A 24,335-nucleotide genomic window follows, 5' to 3' on the forward strand; every position below is an offset into this window, starting at 1 on the left:
AGAAAACCCTTCTACTGTATACTTCCACCGGACCAGTGGGCTAGATACAGAGGGTGGGGGGGAGAACAAACTCCGGGGAGCTTGTGGAGACGCAGGGGCTGAGGCCCTTCTCTTACCCTAAGCCATTTTCCTAGCTGCATCACTCCTTGCTCCTTGGTCCGACTGTACAGCAGATCCTCGCACCACTGCACATGCCACTCCGGTGTGCCTTGCACTTCAGACGGAATCACCTGAGCCCAAGCGAGCCTCGGCTGCTCCTCACATTCTAGTAAGGATGATGGTTGCCTTACGCATCTGCACATCTGACATCTCCCTCACCTCTGACTCTGGCATGCCTGCCAGCAGACCTGCTAGCTGCCACTTCCACCACCCCACCTCCTGGAAATGAACCTCTGCCCGTAGATGCTCCAACAGCTCCTGTACTGAAGCTGACATCTAACTTTTCAGCAAGGTGCAGAATGCTTTCCCTCCCTAGCCCTATATAATCTCCCCCGAAACCCTCACACTCCACCGTGTCAACAACTACCACTAGGAGGGAAGAGGAGATATGGATGATGAGGCAATGGAGAAAAGGTGGAGGGGGCGAGCCTAGCCCCGGCAGTCATGCCACCCTGTCACCAAGGGGGCTCAAGACTACTTCAGGAATATACTATTCTAAACTCTTTAAACTTTGCTTTATCCAACTTTGTGTACCTGATAACATGCACACAATGATGGATTTTTAAATAGGCAAACAAGGACAAATCGTTAAAAAAAAATGAATGAACCTGCATGGCTACACAATCAATCAATTACACCTGTAGGGCAACACTTCTGTATGACTAATCATAATATCAAGAATATAAAAGTAACAGTTACTTAACAGTAACAGTCAAGGGGAATTTCAGAACACAGGGAGGAAGGAAATCAGGGGAGTATAAACTCATGCAGACTTTGAAAACAATAAATGCAGGATTTAACTAGACGGAGTAGAGGAGGCGTACTAGGATGTGAGGCTTGTATAAATATGATATGCTATTTCAGCTCATTTTGAATACATCTGAATTAAGAAGATACTTTAGTAATACTGATTTTAAACACTAGGGCATCACTTCTACTGTACCTTACTTTTCTATGTCTATTCTATTTGAATCAGTATATATTCAAATTCCTAATCTGTTTACAAGAATCCCATATAAGTGTCTTCCCACAAACCGCTATAATAATAAAATGATCCTGTCGGATCCTGTGGCTGGATTGTGCCACTAATAATTTAGTCACATGCAACCTAGAATCTCATACTCTCCCAAAACCATGTAAAGACACAAACACATCATATTATTTGCTTAATTGCCTGTACAGTACCTACTGTATAACAAAAGGACATAATATCAGCAAATGTGAATTTATATAGTGCAAATTGTGCATTTGGTGCTATACATCATCTAAGACATGCAAACAATCTAAAATACCGAATGATGCATTAAAAGAATAAAAGCATCAGCCGTAAAAGCATACGATGAAAAAGGCCACCAAGCATGCTTTCAATTAGAGTGGTGTGGTGGGAGACATACAGTAAAGTACATCGATACTGTAGTTATAGTAAATCTAAATGTACTAGGGCAGTACAAGAACCTGAATATATGTAATATATTCTGAGTTTTCCAATACGCTGAAATTCTTCCTTGGAAAAGTGGATTTTAAAAGCTTTTGCCTTTGTGTGCAATAATGATGAAAGGGGCAAGAATAATACTTGAGCAGGAATAAAGAGCAGTGGCTAAAACAACATGAAAGCTGATATACAAAGAGGGGCATTGACTTTAGGACCTTACAAAAAGGAAAAAAAAAACATTGTGTAAGTTAATAAGGAGCTATTAAAATCGATGACAGGCAGTAGAGATACCATGCGATGAGAGCCAGAATGAGTCGATTCTGGGAAACAGGACAGTTATAAAGAGTTTGTTAGAGTCAAGACAATAAATAAAATATAATTATGTTCAGCCTGTCCTAGTTATTTTCAATCAGTTCTTTTAATAAAGGACTTAATCATATTGTTTGTGGACAGAGATCCACTCTCTTTTATATTTAATAACTGTGATATTTGCTTGTAGAGTTGAGAAACTAATATCTACTCATTGGCACAGATCGGAGTTATGGCACCCTTTGTAGGATAAAAATCATTATTTAAGATGTTTTTGTAAAAGTTTCCATTTCATTAAAAAACATAGTGTAGGTGGCATGCACTTTCAATATATGAATAAACAGAGGAATCACCTTTATATTTAGTTCTGGCTGCACCTGCATTCTGCAATTAATTGAATGAGCATGTGGCTACCCCTACATCTTATGGATGTTCTCTGCTGTGACCACATAAATCTTTGACCTTTCATAGTGCAGCGCATTGTATGTGCTATGACACAGAAGAAATATTATTTGTGCTTTGCTTTCCAACACTTTTCTCTACAAGTTACCTAATTTTGGCTCTCCTGTGTGTAGAATAATTTTTGTAATGTTACCCAATTATATAAGAAATCTCTTTTTTTCAGATCAGGCTTATCTACTGTTGCTATTCTTTTATGCCTACCTACTGTTCCTGTAGCGTCTGTCATTGCTATTCTAACAAGCTCCACAAGTTGGATCTTCCAATGTCCAATTCCAATAATATTGAGCCTAATCATAGTAAGTCAGGAAAACAAATGGTCAAGGGCACTATTATCTTTAAAAACTGCAACCTTCGGAAGCTGTGCAATTATCCCTTTCAGAAAACTTTCAATTAATCAAGACAAGTTTATCCGATCATTATTCCAAAACCTCTAAAGTTCAATTTTCTCTCTTTATCTTTGGTGTGCCCCACATCTCTAGCCAGTCTGTCTTTCTCCTGTTCTTAGCAATGAGGACTTTAGACTACTTTAACATATTGGAGTCTACTTGGATGTCAGGCTTCTGTTCTATTCTGCAAAGAGACCCTATCCTACCCCTAGTGTCTCAGCTTTTCTGTTGTGTTGAATCTGTCAGAGCCAAAGCCAGATTTTCTCCATAGCTTTAAGTGACCATGCACTTACATGGAGGTTTGCAGGGCCTTGTGTTTTGAATACTCACTTAAAGTTTTTATTTTATGCAAATGCAAGATCTTTTAAAACTACCACTTTTCCTGAAATCTCAAACCTACCAAGGACAACCCACAGCCCATTTCCCATTTCTTTAATCCTGTGCATTATCTGAATTAACCTCTGTCATACAGATGTAGCAGGGGTTATTGCATCCCCTGATGCATTATGGTTGAATATTATGCATTTCACTGCCATTGAAACCTATGGAAAATCTGACATATTCTGCGTTATTCTATGTTATGAGCGAGTGCAATAACCCTTGTTACATGTGTACTGTGGCTCCTCGAGATTATAAGGTCTCACGAGCAGGGCCCTCATTACCTCTTTGTATCTGTTTGTGCATGTTTGTCCTCACCTGTATGTAACTGTTCAAGTTTTTGTAATATGCAGAACTCTGTACCCCATTGCGGAATATGTTGGTGCTTCACAAATAAATGATAATAATAATATTAGCCAATTTAATCATAACCCAACAGTTGTTCTCATTCTTACTCATAGTAAGTAGTAATATATATATATATATATATATATATATATATATATATATATATATATATACACACATACATCTGAACCCCGCTCGGGTCCACATAATGAGACAACGTTATAACCAGGATTAGTGAAATGACCACCACGATCAGTGAGGACTTACCCAGGCTGCGTCTATAAATTGGGAGCCACACTCGGAATGAGTTTAGTCTCACACATCATTGTTGGCGTATCGGCTGTATGAGAAATCAGCTGGTTGAGACTGCTGGAAACACTGGATCCCTAATGAAGTCACGTGCCATGACGATACGTGTAGGGACGTGGTGACATCATCACGTGCGGAAGTGTGCGAGGAGGTCCAGTGTTTCCAGCAGTCTCAACCAGCTGATTTCTCATACAGCCGATACGCCAACACTGATGTGTGAGACTAAACTGAGCTTTCTGTGAGAACCTATTGGGCAACGACCGCTCATGGCAGGAGCTGCAAGTGGCCATAATCCAGCACTAAGCTGCACTCATCATATCCTGGACCCCTCCACCCCTGTTGATGACTCCCATAATAGAGATTTCTCTCCAATGTACTGTATTTGTTCTTTTAATATCCTGAATGCAATTCTTTGGGACAGCTTTTCATTAATACATTTTTCCCTTTTTATACAGTCATATGCTGTGGAGCCTGCACTTCTTTTTTCTCATATATATATATATATATATAACGAATAAACAAGAACAGTAGGCACTCCGTCGGGGAAATCAAGATGATGGGTGCAAATCCTATATAGAATAAATAGGCAATACGATACTGTGTTTGAGACGAATATCAAGAGGCAGCACTCCAAAAGGTAGTCAAAAAATATTGTATTAACAAGACATCATATCCAACGTTTCGTCCTTTCTCAAGGTGATGTGAATACAGAGTGCAACAGAGCACATATAAATACCCTTAAAGCCCATGACAAACAGGTGTAACTTATAATTACCATAAAACAATACCTGGTAAGCATAATGGTGGACTCTGCCATGTGCCTGAGCCACCCAGCGTTGTCTGGAAAGCAGGGATAAACCCGTGTTGGGAAACGCACTCACTGTGCATGCGCAGGTCCGGGGTGAAAGGCAAGAAGTCAAGTAACCTCTGGCACATATCACAGAGCCAGAGGGGGCGCCTGCAATCAGTGTAACGCATGCCGAGCTGAAACGGAGCCATCTGCGCATGCGCGAGTAGTAGCAGGGAAAAAATAAATAAATAAACAGCGCGTCTACAGGGGAACTGATCGTCCGCGATCAACGGCAGACCTCTATTCAGAGACTCCTCCTTTCTGAAGAAGCGTGTCCAATCACGCGAGACGCGTCCTGACGTCACAGAGGGACGACAGCTCATTCCAGGAAACACGGCCAGTATACTGGTGTAAAGACACCACACCTTCCAGGGATTTTGTATACCGTGTCTGAGACACGGCAGCCCCTTGACTAAGGGAATAGAGGTCCGCCGTGACCATATTAATGGAAGTTGTTTGGGGACTATTATATCTTTAGGTCCGCCGTGACCTTTTATATAAAAGCTCATTCTGGGTATTGCACACATTGAGATCGCTGAGATTATCAGCGCTCAACACCCTATTGCTCTATATTATTTACCAGCTTACATCTACCAAGTGGTACTGGTTTTTACAGAATATTAACATAGACCAATAGAGACATATGTATGTGTGTTCTATGGATGCTGAATTTATCCATAGATGAGATATTGGGGACTATTATGCCATTAAAACGTTCTACTTAAAACTACATCTATGGATAAAATGCATATATGTTACTTACATTTCAGTATCTTAAAATTGAAACTGACCCACATATTAATGTGTTTTCATAGTCTGAAACATAATAGAGGGTCTCCCACTACCAATTCCCGTTGTGAACAGGATTTTTTTAAACCTTTTATATGTTTCACAGAGTCACTAATTAATGTTTTTTTGATGTAATAAAATGTTATTATTTTTTGGTTTTAACAGTCTTTACCGATTTAAAAGCCTACAATAAATAATATATGTATTTTACACAAAAATGGTAGAGAGTGCAAATAGAGGAATTCTTTCTATCCTCCTTGGATAAAATTTGTATAGGCTAATTAACTAGCCATTGTTTAGCCTTTCAAGTCTTACTTCAATTTGCCCATTCTGTTTTTAGTCTGCATATATCTTGTGCATTTATTATGTCATAGCGCACATTAGACCTCCCATGCATGCGCAGTTGCATGTAGATCGCGGACGATCAATTTCCCTGTAGACGCGCTGTTTATTTATTTATTTTTTCCCTGCTACTATTCGCGCATGTGCAGATGGCTCCATTTCAGCTCGGCATGCGTTCCACTGATTGCAGGTGCCCCCTCTGGTTCTGTGATATGCGCCAGGGGTTACTGGACTTCTTGCCTTTCACCCCTGACCTGCGCATGCACAGTGAGTGCGTTTCACCACACGGGCGTATCCCTGCGTTCCAGACAACGCTGGGTGGCTCAGAGACATGGCAGAGTCCACCATTATGCTTACCAGGTATTGTTTTATGGTAATTATAAGTTACACCTGTTTGTCATGGGATTTAAGGGTATTTATATGTGTTCTGTTGCACTCTGTATTCACATCACCTTGAGAAAGGTCCTGCACGAAGGACCGAAACGTTGGATATGATGTCTTGTTAATACAATATTTTTTTGACTACCTTTTGGAGTGCTGCCTCTTGATATTCGTCTCACACACGGTATCGTATTGCCTAGGGTCAGGGGGGAGTTAAACACAAGTCAGAAGATCACTGGGTCTTCCAAAGATCCCTAATAATTGCACTCTGTAGCTGCTATAATAGAGAGGGTTTCAAATACTCCTCAACATAATGTCAAGTTGGCTTGTATAAGTACATAAAGTAACTGCTCCCAACACTGTGGGAGGACAGTACCACTAAAAACCTAAATAGGTCGAAAATAATAAAGTTTTATTAAACCAAAAACAACGGCGCAAACTCATAAAATTCAGTTAAAAAATGGGTGATGTAGTAACTTCAACAGGGAGCAAGGAGAGGTCTCCAAGTAACCATCTATGTAATCCTGTTAATAGATACTAGGACGTTCCATATGAATTACTCACTAGGGAGGTACTTATGTGAGCGTTAATGTGGGTGTTCTATTGAACCCTTTAGATGCAAAGAATAGGATATATATCCAAAAATAGGAGTAACTTTGGTATCACTAAAAAGTTATCCTCACTTTGCATGTAGGTAGTGGGTGATAACATAAGTGCATATAGAGTATGTAAATTTGCATTCAGTCATGTGGAAATATCAGATCATACAGAATGCAATATAAGTAATTGGACATTGGTATATATTCCCATAGCCTCTTCAATATGGCACTGCCATTAGTACACTAGGTCCTAGGAGGAATTGCTTCTTTGTATTGTCTTGCAGTACATTTGTGAAAAATCACACCATACTGTATTCATATTCCTTAATTTTCAGCCAATTTTAAACTATTTAAATACAAGTTAATCCTCCCGGATTTGTACTGTATATTCCACATTCATATTACTGTACATGATCATACTTTATACAACTACTGTATTATACAAAGACAACAATCAAACGTGAAAATTAGCCTTTTTTCATTATTTCACAGAAGCACATTGTTTTAGTACAAGAACAAAACATATATAAAAATAAACGTATACATATAACCTAATTAGAAATACACTTAAGTAATACAAATACAATTTTACACTTCTGGAAAAAACATTTACTGTACCAACTTTACATAAAACATATTATTTACCTTATTAAGCACAGTGTGTACAAATCTGCTGTGTAGTTTCAGGAACATGTTAAAAAATAGAAAACATGTTTTGATATGTCTTTTAATATTAAGCTTTATTATGGTACAAATCAAAATATACAAAATATGAGACCTTTTATTAATCCATTAACATTTTGCATTCTTTCTTGTGCTTTACACATGCACAACAATAACTGATAATATGCTAAACCACATACAGTAGTTCCAAGAATATAAATGTCACAGTATATATGATGCATGTTAAATCATTCATTTACAGTACTACGGTGTACAAATTCCAAATATGCAAATTTGTATGATGCAAAATAGTGTTTCAAAACAATTGCATTACATATTAAAATCAGATATATAAGAACCAAGCCTTACACTAAATACAGAAGTTCTTCAAAGACAAGTCAAATGGCTGTAAGGATATATATTTTTCAGTGCACCACGCTATACATTTCAAAACCCTTACTGACAACAATTTTCAATCAAGTTTTTAAAGCACAAATCTATTGAACAAAAAAGCTTGGTGTTTTGCATGCTGCCATAAGCATTACATCATTTTAGTTTGCTTCAGTAAGAAATGGCCTGTGAAGGCATTACAAGTAAATAGAACAAACTTTACTAACAAAATTAAATCAAATCACCATAATTCCAATATAAATTATTCTGTATTTATTATGCATATATTGATGTATCTGGGTTTTCATGGATTTGCAGTTTAACTGTAGTACATTTAAACAGATTTACTGCATAAACATATTTGCATTTGTCAGCAGGTATACTAACTAAAAGGTATTTAATAACCATAATAAGGGATATGATAGCCCATTTGAAAACCTTTATAGATAGCATTAAATTAAGCATATCAGAAATACTTTACACAGAACAAGCAAGCTAAATAATTTAGTATGTTTACGACTTGCATACTATGCATTAAAAAAGCATCACAGTGTATACACTACTCATGTATAATAGGCTCACTTCTAATACATACAGTAGGATAAGGGATTTAGACAAAACCTTCATATGCATTCTTGACTTCATATTGTTAAGGAATACATGTACTCTTTTCATCTGTGCTACCTAATTAATTATGGTCTCAAGGCATTTTCTCAGTAGTATAATGGGTGGTCATCAAGTCAGGAGGATAGTAATCCACATGAAAGATGAAGTTTACTAATGTGTCTACATTGGTGATTAATACTTGAGCCATAGCAAGGAATGTCGCTGGGTCTTGAAAATCTTTTCTTTCTTGATCAATTTCTTAAAATTGGATTCTTCATCAGAGGCTGAAAAGAGGAGGACTGAACTGAAGTATGATTTTCCATTACTGAGTCTTTTAGGAAAAGAATGCAGCTTACATAAATTGTATGCTAGCTTTTAAAGTGCCATGCAATATCAATATAAACTAGCAGGTATTACACTGATAATTACAATCTTGTATCATTTTAAGAATCAGGCCTACTGGAATGCTTTATTTAAGCCATACTAACTTCATATATATGTTTAGACCTCTCTCTATTCAACAGCTACAACCAATAGAGGAAAAAAAAAAAACCCCAAAAACATTTTTCCATTCAATTCAAGGCACATTTTCCATTACTTTGGTTAAAAAAAGTCAAGTGTAACGAGACAGGTGAAAAGTGCAGTGAAGTGAGGTGTAAAATCCTACGCCCAGACAGGTAAAGGTCACCCTACACCAGTCTGATTTGACAACAGCTTTAAAGGGCATGTCTGACTTCTGAGAATGACAAATACCCTTGATATTACAGTGTATTAAAAAGGTGATTTACTTTTACTGATGAATAAAACTGAAGTCTATCTCTTCTGTATTGAGAAACTGTAGGCTAAAAGGCATTATACACGTTTACAAATGTATTTTCTAAATGTCACTATGAAAACATGTTCCCAGAATTACTGTATGTATGGATAAATAGAACAGAAAACTTTAAATGAAATTACCCATGCTATTAAAACTGAGGAGTCAAAAATATTGTTTTAGTATTATACAAAGCATCATATAAAGAATTGGAATTGAAACTAAACTGTGATAGGTGTTAACCTCATTCACTCCCATTAACTTGAATAGTAATTAATAAGCAATAATGTATTTTTCCCTTTAATGAATATACCCCCTGGTGTGTCCTTTATGCACAAGTTTGGGACACATAAATGATAAATTGTTCAAATGTAATTACTTGAATTATTTCATATCAGTAATCATTTTTTTTCTCTAATTGTTTTACTTGTAAAACAATTAATTGCCTAATACATTTTTCATTGATCGAATCCATAGCTACAGTACTTAACCTGGGTATGTAAAATGTATTATGGACATATACATTTTCAAATGTACAAAACAGAACTATTTACTCCGACATGATATTTGTTTTACTTTTATGTATGTAAAATCATATATCACAATGAGTTAAAATATGAACCAATATTAAGTTAAGAATAGACTTACCAATATTGTGGTGACCACTACTGTTCTGTTTTCGATGGCAGAGTCATTTTTAAATGTCGGCTCATGCTGAATTAGAACCAGTTTATCCATATCATTCCAGTAACCAATCTGCAAAACAGAAATGCAGTGTTATAATGAAGAACTTTCTACACATTAGCAAGTTTAAACATACTGTTTGACCATACTGCACAAAATGCAGGCACAATATAACAATAATGAACAATCCTTTTTGGAACCAACACTTCAGTTAGTCAAAATACTTACAAAAACTCACATTATGTATAAGTCCTTTGAGGAGACAAGATGGACCCAAAACATTGTTACTGCTAAAATATGGGGGCAATCCATACTTTTGAAAATAAATGCATGAAGATTTTCTATGAAATGTGAGTTATTCTAAATACTTTTACCAACTGGAATGCTCAGTGTATCACAAAGTCTTCTGCATGTTCCAAGTCGGTCTTTAAAGTGATTGTTAATACCCAGAGCATTTACTGCAGGAAATGTAACTATGTCTATGAATGGATGTCACGTACAGTACATAAAGGTACATTGTAGCCATTTTTGTTCTTCTATGTAATATGAAAACATATTTATACCGCAGACCTAAAATGAAATAGAGTTACTTTTATGTACTGTAATTTGTAAATCACAAAATCAGGTGGGATGGTGGGGTTGTCAGTAAATCGTAGCACTTACAGTAGCAATCATTTATTTGAGAATATATTAGTCAAAAGGAAAATTGTATTCGACAGTATATAAGATGAATGAATAAGGTATAAATTAACTACGCTCCATTAAATCTGTGAAAATTAAGTGACGTTACCTATAAAAGGAACAGCTGTTATTTTCCTCGATTTAACTCTTCATTCACTAGGATAGTTATATGCAACAACGACCATAATTCAGATCATTAGCATAGGATAATGTAACGTTATGTTTGGATAATGGTACGTTATCTGCTAATGCAGTAATGTAATGTTATTTAAGTCTTGGAGTTACTCCCATTCAGGCACTGAGACCAATTTAGGAGAGGAAAAATGGTTCCCTGTGTGAATGCACTGCATATCTAAAAAACCTCACAAAAATCCTACTACATGTTTCTCAGGAGAGGGCCCAATCATTTCTATACCTCCAAAAAGACTAACATATGTCCACATGGTAATACGGGTGTGAACAAACCTGAGAAATATTCACATTTAAATAATTTCACTATTTTTTACTGTACATATTTAAATTTGCAGATTTCCCTCTCTTTTCTGCTCTGTCTCCTCTCCACCAAAAGCCATATTTCAGAGTCTAGATGGTAGTAATGCCAGAATTAGGTATAACTTAATTGACGCAAAGACCAATGCTTTTAACACCAAAATATCCGGATCCTTTGATTGAGCAAAGCAAGAGATAAAATAAATTGTGATTTATTTACAGAATGAACCTACACAATTACAACGAAAAATACACTTGCTAGTTACACTGTTAAGTCTGGTTACAGGATGAATCTTTCACTGCATGATGAATCTTGTTACATGATGGAACTCTTCCCTGATGGGCTGCAGGGTTTCTTATTCACTAAACAGTCCTATACTTAACCCATGCAGCCAATCTACTCCATGGGAATAATTCCTTCCCCCTATCACGGAATTGCCAATACTTTTCAAACCTGGCAGAGGGGTTTCTCATTCTGATCTAGGCTTGTGTGAACTTTGCACCTTGGCCGCTTAGCATATGAGACCTTGCCTCTCTTACCTGGTGCCGTTCAGGCTGGGCAGAGTGACAGCTGGCCAGATGGCTTACTGAAATTTTCTTGCCTTTCCCCCTCCTTGCTAACAAAAGGTTTAACACTTACATATCCTGGACTGCCTTTGAAGCTTAGAGGGCGCAACATGTTAGCTCCTGATTTTACCCGAACAGTGCTCACAGCAAATCTCACGGCGCTATGAGCTTCTTAGTTAATGTTAGCAAAAAGCTGCCTGCTATGCTGCTAGGTTTTAAAACCATTTTTCCTTTCACACGCTTACACAAAAACACTGCCACAGATATACACATAATCTTAAACATGACTATATTCCTAACCCCCCCTGGTTCTGGGGTTCGCGGGCATATACCGGGGGACCTGAAAGTAATTAATTCCCCTGCCGGTCTTACTATTCTGGTCTGTGCTGAAGCAGGGAAATGTCCGCTGCTTAACACACCTGGAATAATAAGACATACATATACAGTTTTATCACAAAACATAGTATTTCTGCCATGATTGGGTTGCAGAGCTGACATTTTACAATTCCCCAATATGGTGCAGGGGCACCCAGCCGGGCCAAATATCTTTATTAATGGCCTGGGTACCCCCTCAGAGTCACAAGGGGCATGGCAGGGGCATGGCCATGACATCACATGGCTGGTTCGCCCTCATTGGCTGAATTGTCGCCGTGATGTGGCCAATGCTCGGCCAATGCACCAAAGAGAAAAATCTTGTCTTTTGGCCAAGGCAGTCATGCACACATGCCGACTGGGGCCTGCCCCATAGAAGGCGGTACCTTGTGTGCAGCGCGCATGCCATCACGTGCGCAGCCATGGTCCTGGGGAACTAGCCTAAGTCAGGAGCTTAAACAACAAAGAGCATCCATCTGGATGATATAGAACCATGAACTCATAATGCTCTAGTGACTCTGAAGAGAGAGGTCCTGGTACTGTACCTAGGCCTACTAAGAATTAAGCTTTCATTTCCCAAACAAGCCACTGTCAAAAGCCACCGGTCAGGTAGAGAGAGGAATTCACTTTTATTAGCAGATGTTTATGTTTAATTCATATCCCTTTTATGAAAAACGCTATGGACTTGATCCACAAAGCTCTGTTAAATCGGGGTTCATAACATAACGTTACTTTAAAAAAGAATGAACATTTTTTTCCCTGGGGTTAGGCGTACCCTCAAAGCTAATTATATGCGAAATCATACCATAGAATTAACGTCACATTATTGCAGAATAACATTACCCTATCTTCTAATAACATGACATTAAGTATGTCATGATGTTCTGTAAGTATTGTTTCACGGAGGAAGAATGTGGTATTGTAGGTAGGAAGAAGCCCCCTCAAGAGCAGATCAGAGGGGACTGACAAGAGATGTGGAAAGAGGGTTAGAAATTTGAGGCTCATATACTGTAGGTGTGGTTTTAAGAATATCTTCCCAAGTTCCTCATTTTAACTCTTGAATACAAGTTTATTTGATGCATTAACAGTGCAACAATTGCAGAAAAAATACATTGAAAATCTTTATAAGAGTCCGGAGGGAAATACATTCACTTATTACCACCTACAATGATTTTGAAGAACCAGGTAAACACTTGAAATAATGTTGGGAGTCCTCCACAAGGATAGCTAAACTTAGGCTAGGGGTTTAAAAGAAAAACAGAAGATCTACTGGAGGGGGCAGGAAATCTTCCATCCAGCACTTTGTAGCTCTAAATGTTCATAGACTTCCAAGAAGATAGGCTTTCTAGTTTTCCCAAACAGGATATACATGCACATGTAGGAGCCCCTATCTGATGAAGACCAGAATCCCAAAGGAAAAGTTTACAGTTAAATACCATATTTTTCAAATATAGACATTGTATATACATTGTTTGAGTAAATTTTTCATGTGGCTTTCATCCCAGTCTATAGTACAGTTCCAAAGTGCAGGGGGAACGTTTCAGGCGAGGATAATCCTACTTGTGTAGCCAACCACACAGACAAACAAATTCTCATCCCAATCTACAAATATTGTAGCAGCTCAATCCTTTAGGTTACTACCCTGCCTGCTCTCCACAAGTGTCGCACCCCCCTTACTTTTAATCCGGTGTCAAATGACGCCTCGAGGTCATGTGACGTCACGTGACCCACAGAGTAATTTGATGCTGCATTGCCATGGTGACACGTTGCCGTAGCCGGCTGAATTTAGGTAAGTGAGTTACAGAGGCCTCACGCTGAAGATTGTGGGGCCGTTGTAACCACTACACCCCACAAAAAAATCTTGTATCCCCCAGGGGCGCACCCCTGCCCTAGAGCATAACCAACAAGGTAAGATATATTACTTGCACTTTGCCATAAAGAGGCAGACCTATTTGAGGGAGAAAAGTATTTAAGAATCAGTTCTTTAGTGACCACAGGGAGCTATTGGGGTCTGAGAGCAACAAATAGGATACCCATAGAGCAGCGAATATATTGTAGAAACTGAATGTTATATTCTAAAGGAAGAATGAAACTGAAGCAGCAAAGTTACAAAGGGCAGATAAAAAAGTGGACAACCAACTAAGAAATCTATCCACTGTGGTGGATGTGGAACATACATAAAAAATTAAAATATAGATGGAATCTGTAAATACCTATTGGAGCATAGTGAAGGAATTACTTGACTATGTGATGCCAAGAAAAGACAAAATTGAAAAATGGGGTGGGAAAGAAATTATTTGTATGCAATGAAAAGGCTTCCAAAAGGGTCTGACTTCACTAAACGTTGTATAGGGATGCGTCACGCAAAAATATTTTGGAGACACATGAAATTCTTATTTCATCTTGAATTATGCAAACTTTGCAATTTCTGCAGTAGTCTTGGAAAAATAATTTGCAGTGAAAGTCTAGGTACGCTAAAAAAGGACAACGCCACTAAAAGTTGGAAAATGCCATAAAGTATTGTAAAATTACGTTTTCTGTATTTAACTTTTTTAATAAAGACATTTGCGGCACAAAGGTACATACAGTAATAAAGTTGTTTACTAAAGTTGGGTAAATCTCACAATTCACAGTTTAGTCCACTATACTACACACACTGACAGACAAGAGATTAACAATTACAGACTGACATCGCATTCTGATCCTGATTTCCAGAGCTGTCCTGCACGGTGGGACCAAGAGAGATGTTTTTGATTGCAATCCTCCCCAGGGCTTCACAACATACTCTGTGCTGTGTCTTCATAACACTGCATCACACAGACTGTCAGCATTCTGACATTTGACCTAATTAGTGTTGAACGTAATCAGAAGCAGCTCTATCAGTCCCATGGTAGCTAGAGAGAGGCAGAGAGAAAAGTGAGAGATGAAAGAGGTTTTCAAAAAAGCTTCAGAAGCCTTCCATCACATCCAATTACTGTACATGGTTAAAGAGGTAGGAGACGAGACGTATTACACCCTGCTGTTAATAATAACAATAACTTCCTATAGTAATTTTCTCCCAATGGAACTCAAAGCACTTAACAATTACAATTTAACAATTAAATTACAGCACAGTAGGTAGCACATAGGAATTTGTACAGACACTGTCCCTGCCCAGATGAGCTTACAATCTATGATTTTGGTGCCTGAGGCACAGAGAGATAATTTGAGTTGTCCAAGGTCACAAGGAGCTAACACCAGAAATTTAACCAGATTCCTCTGTGACATTGTTTTCAGTCACTGCCTTTACTCACTGAACCGCTCCTTCAGCCCAACGAAGCATCAGCCATAGTACTGTATGCTGATACTTCACACCTTCTCAAAAATAGCCGGCCTCATCACTATCATAGATGTGAATGATATTCTCTCCAGGGCTGTCATATCAAATTACCTAAAAGTGTCCAAACTGCACAACACGGCTATGAGAAAAACCCGCTTGCATTGGAGTGCATAGAGATACAGTACAGTAGAAATCACCAGCAGAAATAACGAGGTCTTGTTGCAATATTAAAATAACCTGGAAAGGATTACTGTATTGTGTCTTGCCCTAAGAATCCCATTTTCACAGGGGCATGTTAGAATAGAGACAGCCTGAAGCCTAGACAGAGACATGTAAAATAGTACAGAGATGTTAACAAAATCTGTTAAAAACAGACTTATTAACTATACTGAAAAAAGGGGGATATCTTCCAGACTTTATAATAGCCTAAATAGTATCAGCAGAGCTACAGTTACATTTTGGGGTCAAAGCGGCTTCCTCAGACAAAAAGTCACCCGTGTTATATCTGAGGAAGGGACTGTGACCCCGAAATGTAACTGTAGCTCAGCTGATACTATGCAGTAAAACCTAGCAAATTTTGCAGTATCACTTGTGTGCTTCCATCCTTTTTACTATTATCCGAGTTCTTAAAACTCTGTGATACCCATGCTCCACTACGCAGAATAAGGGTACGGGGTGCCCACCTTCCATGGGTTACACCTGACCTTATAGCACTCTACCAGTTCAGGGATGCCTTGTGGAAAAGCCACAAAGTAACTGGCACTACCAAGGATCTCAATCGCTACAGATGCCTGCAGAACATGTGCACAAGGCAAACAAGGCATGCAAAAGCACAATATTACTCTGAAAATCTCCACAGAACACATCAAACCCAGCTAACTTCTGGAAGGTTATCAACAACATATTCCAGCCTTCTAACCATCAACAGCCAAGCAACATCAAGGGTGATATTACTCTGACAAACCCCACCAACATTGCAAATGCATTCAATGATTACTTTGTGGGGTGTGCTACTAACTTATTAGCGAAACGCAGCCCAAACCACAAACATGGATCTCATCCTGGGAGTACCCCTATAGCTCCACCCCCTCCCAACACTGCCCACAAATTTCAATTTGGCCCAGTATCCGAAGAGGAGATTACACAAGCGCTTCTCAAATTAAAACTAAGCAGCCAATGTGGACCTGACTTACTACAATCTAGGTTCCTAAGACTTGGTGCCCCAGCAATTGCCAAACCAATTGCTTCCATAGTCAACTCTATCCTGTCTGCAGGCCATATCCCTAAGACCTGGAAAGCTGCCAGAGTTGTCCCAATCTTGAAAAGTGGGGACAAAAACACTGCCTCAAACTATAGGCCAATCTCCCTTCTTCCAATCCTATCCAAAGTCATGGAAAAATGTGTCCACTCCCAATTAAGCGATTACTATAACAAGACAAATTTCCCTAGCCAATTCCAATCTGGCGTTCGCCCCAAACACTCTACAGTAACTACCCTGCTAAAAGTTTGCAATGAAATCCAGTGTGAAATGGAACGGGGTCAACTCACTGGTGCAGTATTCCTAGATTTTGCAAAGGCTTTTGATACTGTTGATCATGCTATCCTGCTTAACAAACTCCAGAGCTCTGGAATAGGGTAGCATGCTTTAAACTGGTTTCAGTCCTACCTATCAGGTAGATTCCAACATGTGTCCATCTCTGGCTCTAACTCTAACCCCCTGGATATCACCTGTGGCGTCCCGCAAGGCTCTGTTCTGGGGCCCCTACTCTTCTCAGTGTTCATTAATGATCTCCCCACAGCTTGTCAGGAAGCCTCAATACACATGTATGCAGATGACACAATCCTATATGCACACAGCCATAGCCTCTCTGACCTTCAACACATACTTCAGTCCGACTTTTTGAGACTCGAAAACTGGATTTCCCAAAACAAACTGTTTTTAAACACTGACAAGACTGTAACAATGGTATTTGGGACCAAGACTAAATTTTTAAAGCTTCCAGCGACTGAGCTCCATATTAGAACCAACACTAACACCACCCTAACTCCTGTTACTAGTTTTAAATACCTAGGCATATGGCTTGACTCCCACTTAACATTCGGGATGCACATTGATACCCTGACAACCAAGACCTATGCCAAATTAGGGGCACTTTACAGGAAAAAATCCTCCCTAAGTCTCCTGGTCAGAAAACGTATCGCACAGCAGATGCTAATGCCAATTATTGACTATGGAGACATAGTATATGGCTCGGCAACTCAATCCCACCTTAGCAAACTTGACACCCTCTACAATTCAATTTGTCGTTTTGTTCTCCAATGCAACTATAACACACATCACTGCGAAATGCTCAAAGAACCTGATTGGTCATCACTCGAGTCTAGGCGCAAAGTTCACCTTTCCTGTCTTGCCTTCAAATACTTTCTGGGCAAGCTACCCACCTATCTGAACAAGCTCCTCACCGCTACCACATGCAGCACTTATCATCTGAGATCTGACTCCAAAAGACTGTTCATGGTCCCAAGGCTCAACAAAGTATCCGGCCACTCCTCCTTCTCTTACCGTGCACCCCAAAACTGGAACAACCTACCGGAGACTCTCACATCCACCACCAGTTTAAGTTCTTTCAAAACTAAGGCTGTCTCACATTTTAATCGGGTCTGTAACTGTTACATAAGCCTATAATATACATATTCTCTAACTGTGCATGCAATGTATTGTATATAATGTATACCCTGTTCATTTATGTTACTGTATTTGTAACCATGTATTATTTGTCATATTAACTATGCACTAATCAGATACTCCCGCTACAGCTAGTAATGTAGGGAATGGTGCTTAGAGGGCAAGAATAGTAGTGACACTGAAGATGGACAGAATCCCTATATAGCACTCTATTCCTATGTGAGATGGTGGATGAATTAAAACATATTTATTCAAAAACTTCGTTAAAACAATGGGGTTTAAAACAATTATTAAATAGTACCAAGTGCTTAATAAACTCTTGGGGTAGGTTACTCCAGAGGAGTGTTATATGGATATTAAAGTCCAGTGTTAGTGAACTCACTGGCCCTAGTAATCCTCATATATAGTGATTAGCTAGGGATTTGTTTGGAGTGGGAATGAAAGTAATGACCATATATGTAGTGCCACAGTAATTGAGTACTAGTTGGTGCACCAATACACAGAGACCTTATACTGTGCTGCTATGTTTTGCAGCCAGTTATAGTGATATTGGTTGTATGTTACAATCCTAGGTAGTTGTGCACCAAATCATGATCACTAACGCCAATTAGGATTAATTGTGCGTGAGCACGGAGAATAAAAATATTATATCGTGTGAACCTGGGATCTGAAGTATGCAGATCTGATTTTACTCTGATTTTACTACCTTACATAATGTTGTGTCATCAGCAAAGATGGAGACATTGCTCACTATACCAACCTCAAGGTTATTAATAAACAAGTTAAAAAGCAGGAGTCTCAGTACCGATCTTTGAGGTACTCCTCTCACAACTTTACCTAACCTGAAATGTTTCATTTACAACAACTCTCTGTTATCTATTCTTCAACCAGTTTTCAATCCAGGTGCAAATATTTTTACTGAGACCAAATTCCTTTATTTTGTACACTAATATATTGTGTCCCAGTATCTAAAGCCTTTGTAAATCTAAGTAGAGATAAGGGATTTCTATCATTATAGAGACTCCACCTCCCCCATCATCAGAGGATATGGGCACACTATCCACACCGCGTGAGCACACCCTGGGCATAGCAGAGCACGCGCCTTTGCACCCTGCGCAGCAAGTACACCAGCAAAAAAAGGGAGGCATTATATATATATATATATATATATTTATGATTTTACTTTGTATATAGTGTTAATATATTATTTTTTTCTCAAACAGTGATTAAGTGTTTGTGAATATATTTTAATTTGCCAAGATCTACCTCTATGAAATTATTGATCTAATATGTAGAAATATTATTGATCTCTCATACTTAATACACTCCATATTACATATAATAGTAGGCAATACAAACATATTCTACATTCCCTTCAATCATTAAAAGGCATGCTATAGTTTAGTCCATTGAAAAAAACTGAGTTTCAGATGCATCTGTTGATATGTTTCAACCATTTATATGTTCTACCATGTATATGTTAGTATTACACATATAATGAAAGGGTTGAATCCTACACTCATGTGGGTAACACTTAAGGCCTGACCTGTCCCTGTGTAGTCTATTTGTATAAATAACACACTGATAATTAGGGTCTGGATGTTGGCAACGCCAGCTTCTGAAAAGGATTTAAATACCACTGCATTATTATGATGCGCTACTGGATTTCCGTCATTAGGTAAACTACTTATTACCATATGATTTGCATATGAGTAAGCCAAATGTCCTTTCAAATTTATCAATCTGCTATATTTTAGGTAAATGCGAGGACTGTTGTAACAGAATGGACCTTTGGAGATGCACGTTACGGATAAAGGACATTCAATTGCAATAAACTAACACTAAACATGTTATGCACTTCTGTGAATATACCCCCTAGGGAGATACAATGCCCAATATAAAGGACTTAAAGTCAGCATTAATATTTTGGTTTATCAATCTTTCAACAAATTAGTTTTATTCCAGAAACTTTTGACCTTCCCACACATAATGTATGGTTACTTTTATAATACTGCAATTTTGGACAGGTACCCTCTACATGTGGCCTTTATTTTCTGTTGTTGGGCTGTGCTTCCAAAACCCCTGTTTACAAATTTGTATTTTATCTTGTGTATCTTGACTACTAGCGTGACTTTTGTCATCCTGTTATGAGCTGAAATGATCTGATCCAATTCTGCAAAGTTGAGTTAATCCTCTCTCTACATAATGCCCTCCCATACAGATGTAGCAAGACACATTGTACCTGCCCCCACAGGATGCCTCAAGATTCTTACCATGGATTCCACAAGCAGCTGTGAACCTGGCTTTGGGTTCCAAATTGGAAGCACTTTAATGGCAGCAACACCAGAGGAAAAGCTAAATTTCTTCACGTGGCTGCAGGTGCAGTTAAGTTGGCTACATCTGTACAGGATTGCTAAGGGTTTGTTAAATGTTGTATTTTAAACGTAATTGTGCAGTCCATTTAAAGATCGGAATCAATCGAAGTAGGGTCCAATATACGGGGAATATTTAAAGTAACTGAGCTGACATATTCTCTTGCTTGCAAGTATGCAAAAAACAACAACAGGGTATGTCTTTATTTTTTGAAAGGTATATGTTTATTTTTTTTCCAGTCTGACCTACTGTACCAAAAATAATCCCTCTCTTTGCCAGTTCCAAAAGGGGAGGTCTAATTAACTGAGATGAAATTCAGATTGCCCACAGAGGTAAGTATTTGTTCAGTATGTTAACATTTTTCAAATGTTTATAAATCTTTTTGCAGGCACGCCTGGTATAGGTAAAGATTATGTTTTTCTAAATCTCTCCCAGGACATTCCCATCCCCTGTCTGAAACAATACTGGCAAGGTGATCAAAATGGCCAAGAAAGACCCCACTTCTGGGATAGTCAGTGTATAGGAACCTAAAATCCATTTCTTTATTATACAGAGAAGGCATGCCAGTTACATAGTTACATTGTAGATAAACTAAAAAAAGATATATGTCTATCGAGTTCAACCTACGTTAAATTTAGATGACAAATACTTATGCTGCAGATGTATTCAGATCTATTGTCGCCCTGCCTTGCACATGAGCTGGTGAACCGCAGACCAAGTGCGGCCTTATCACTGCCAAGTGCAGAGCAGGCAGGAATTGCCCATCAGGATTAACACAGCGGGGGTACCTGCTTCTAAATGAGACTCCCGCTGTGCTAATCCTACCAGCTTGAAAGAGCAGCCCAGTGAGAGCAGACAGAAGCGGTCCCTCTCCCAGCACAGCTCTACCAGGCAATCACATTGTTTTTATTTTATTTCAATTACATAGTATTGAAGCAGGGGGTCTCCAGAGCTGAACCGTATTAATTTCAGCCCTGGGGAAGGCGAAAATACATTCCTTTCTGACTCCAGTAATGATAATCAGATTTCTCCCTGGATCAACATCTTTCCCATGTTTACTTATTTGGACTATAACTATATACGTTTCCTTTCTAAAAGATGCCAAACTTTTTTTTTACGATATCTAAGATATATAGTATCTGCCATCACAATCTTCATAGGTAATTAATTCCACAGTATAAGGATAAGGAGTAGTTCAGTGAGTAAAGGCATTAAGTCTGACACTGGGGGCCTATTCAAGTACCTCCGATAACCAACTCATCGAGGTTTTTGAGCAGTTCTCACACAATTTGGCAAGGTTGCTATTCAGAAAGCCTCGATGAGTTGCCAAACCCATATGGGGAATGCATTTTCCTGAGCATTCGCGCTCCTGGCCAAACTTGCAAAGTGGGAGCTGCCAAAACGCAAAATAGCGCCATTTTGATAAAATCACGCTATTCTATTAGCCTTGAGAATCTCATCAGGGCTCTAAAATAGTGAGTTTATCAAAGATCTCATCTTGCCACCCCAAGTGGCAAGTAGGGGTATGGGATTTGAGAGTGGGACTTGATGCAGAGAGTCGCCCGAGCTGATAAACATCAATACCAGCTCCGGGGACCCCCGGCTTAAATTCTATGCAATAAAAATACATTTACAGACAGGGGTTAACTACCAGTGCCCAGTTTATTGTGGGTAGCGGGGTTGGTTGAAGTGGTATTTGGCCCATGGTTGGTAGCCACTATAGTGATTAAGGGGTTAACCCCGCTCCGCTGCTACCCACCCGGGAGGCCCAACCACCCTCTCCGGGAAAACTATCCCCACCCTCTACCCATTGATTGGCACAGTGGTACATCATGCCCATATAATATGGGCATGATTAGCCAGTATGGCAGTCAATAGGTAACCTAAAAAAAAATACAGGACCAAAAAGACACACACAAAAAAAAAAAAACAACCAAGCACCTAAACAACACTACAATAAAAAAAAAAACAAGCACCTAGACAACACAACTATTAAATAAACCAATCACCTAAACAACACAACTATTAAATAAACCAATCACCTAAATAATACAACTATTAAATAAACCAAGCACCTACAGATGCCACCACCAGTATCCGATGACTTGCCTTGGAAAATCTGGGACAATCTCCCAGTAAACTGCAATATTTCAGTGAGATTTCTGCAGCCAGACTAATGGCCCATCGGATTAACACAGTGGGGGTTGCTGAAAGATCCATTCAAATTTAATGGGACTACAGGGACCCAATGGGCCATTAGTCTGGCTGCAGAATCTCACAGAAAAGTTGCAGCATTTACTGTGAGATAGCCACAGTATTTTCCCAGGCAAGTCATCGGATACTGGTGGCTGCATCTATAAACAACACAACCATTAAATAAAAACATGCCCTACACACTACATAACAATTAACTAAAAACAAGAAACAAAAATACAAAACATAACAATTACAAAAACCATTTGCCAAAAAATGCATTGCCTGTAACTGTATTTATCTATAGCCCAAAATGGGCATAGATAAACATGTTGGCAGATTAGCACACAGCCAAAACATTATATATATATTTTTAAATTCTGTTTTTTGGATCTTTGTCTTTTCTAATTGTGTTTTTTTTTGGTGCTGGTTTGTTCTAAATCTGTATTTTTATGCTTGTTTTTTATAATTGTGGTTTTTTATGCTTGTTTTTTGTAGGTTGCCTATTGATTTGATTGTTTTTATTTAATTGTTGTGTTGTTTATGTGCTTTGTTAATTAAATAGTTGTGCTGTTTAGGTGCTTGTTTTTTTATTGTTGTGTCTTTTTGATGCTGTATTTTTTTTCAGGTTACCCATTGACTGGGCATGATGTACCACTGTGCCAATCAGTTGGTAGAGGGTGGGGGTCTTGCCCTGGGGAGGGTGGTTAGGCCTCCCGGGTGGTTAGCGGGGGGGGGGGGTTAACCCTTTAATTACTATAGCGGTTACTAACCGCTAAGGTGATTAATGGGTTAGGGGCCATTCGTTTTATTTTTATTGTACTGTAGCTGCCCACGGAGGACATGGATGTGGAGGAAGGTGATGAAGGTGGCCTCCATCCTGGCAGTAGTAAGTAGAACTTTTATTTACTTTATGTTGGCTGGATAATGTTTTATTTTGAATGGGCAAATTAGTTTTATCCATATCTGGATAATAGTAATTTTGCCCATTACTGTACTGTATTATTTATTTATTTATTTATAAAATGTTATACCAGGAAGTAATACATTGAGAGTGTCCTCTCGTTTTCAAGTATGTCCTGGGCACAGAGTAATGATGACAAATACAGGTTACATTAAGTGAGCAGGGTTATACATTACATACAAGACACTGCATGCACAATAAGAGATAATATAAAGTATGTTATAGGTGGATGTAACAGTTACAGACCAGGTTCAAATTTGTTGGGGGGTTCCACTCCTGTATTTCAGGAAGCAGGGGGTCCCCGGACATTAAATTAATATGGTGCAGCTCCAGAGACACCCTGCTCCCACACACTAGTATTCAAATTTAAATAAAAACACTGTGATAGCCTGTGAGAGCTGTGCAGGGAGAGGCGGTTACAATCAACAAAATAGATATCCCTTGGAGGTATATTGTTAGTAGACAGTGAGCACTGCAAGCCATTATCTGGTCTAGCTCACACTGCAAGTGCTGTGGTGTAGTAAAACAGTGGTTCTGAGTACTAGTTGGGTCTGACACCATCCCAGTCACTAAGTTGGTGCCTTTGGCTTATCAACTCTATATAGTTGATATGGAAATCCTTTAAGGAAGAGTGGGATGTAACTCATTTGAATATAGTTTGCATAATCATTAGCATATCTCCCAGTCAGGTACCTTAGATGTGCTCCTTTTTCAAGCACAAGCATGTCTCCCTAATATATTTGGAGGGACGTTTGAGGGGATATATATGCACAACTGGACACTTACTACA

The 24,335-nt window shown here is 38.7% G+C and overlaps 1 protein-coding gene across 8 annotated transcripts in view; it reads right to left on the minus strand.

Annotated features, from left to right (window-relative positions):
• The window catches only part of GRIA4 (glutamate ionotropic receptor AMPA type subunit 4), a 443,069-nt gene that overhangs the window by 67,713 nt on the left and 351,021 nt on the right, over positions 1-24,335 (minus strand). For 7 of the 8 annotated variants that reach the window (XR_012800021.1, XM_075592389.1, XM_075592388.1 and 4 more), the window contains exon 9: positions 9,866-9,973. Coding sequence is in view for 7 of the 8 variants with exons in the window: in XM_075592389.1 (XP_075448504.1) it covers positions 9,866-9,973 (108 nt within the window). In the remaining variant the exon portion in view is untranslated. Of the gene's footprint in view, positions 1-7,391; positions 8,688-9,865; positions 9,974-24,335 lie in introns of those variants that run through there. The other variant, XM_075592394.1, reaches the window with a different exon arrangement.

The sequence above is a fragment of the Ascaphus truei genome, chromosome 3 (assembly GCF_040206685.1).
Source record: "Ascaphus truei isolate aAscTru1 chromosome 3, aAscTru1.hap1, whole genome shotgun sequence".
Classification (NCBI taxonomy): Eukaryota; Metazoa; Chordata; class Amphibia; order Anura; family Ascaphidae; genus Ascaphus; species Ascaphus truei.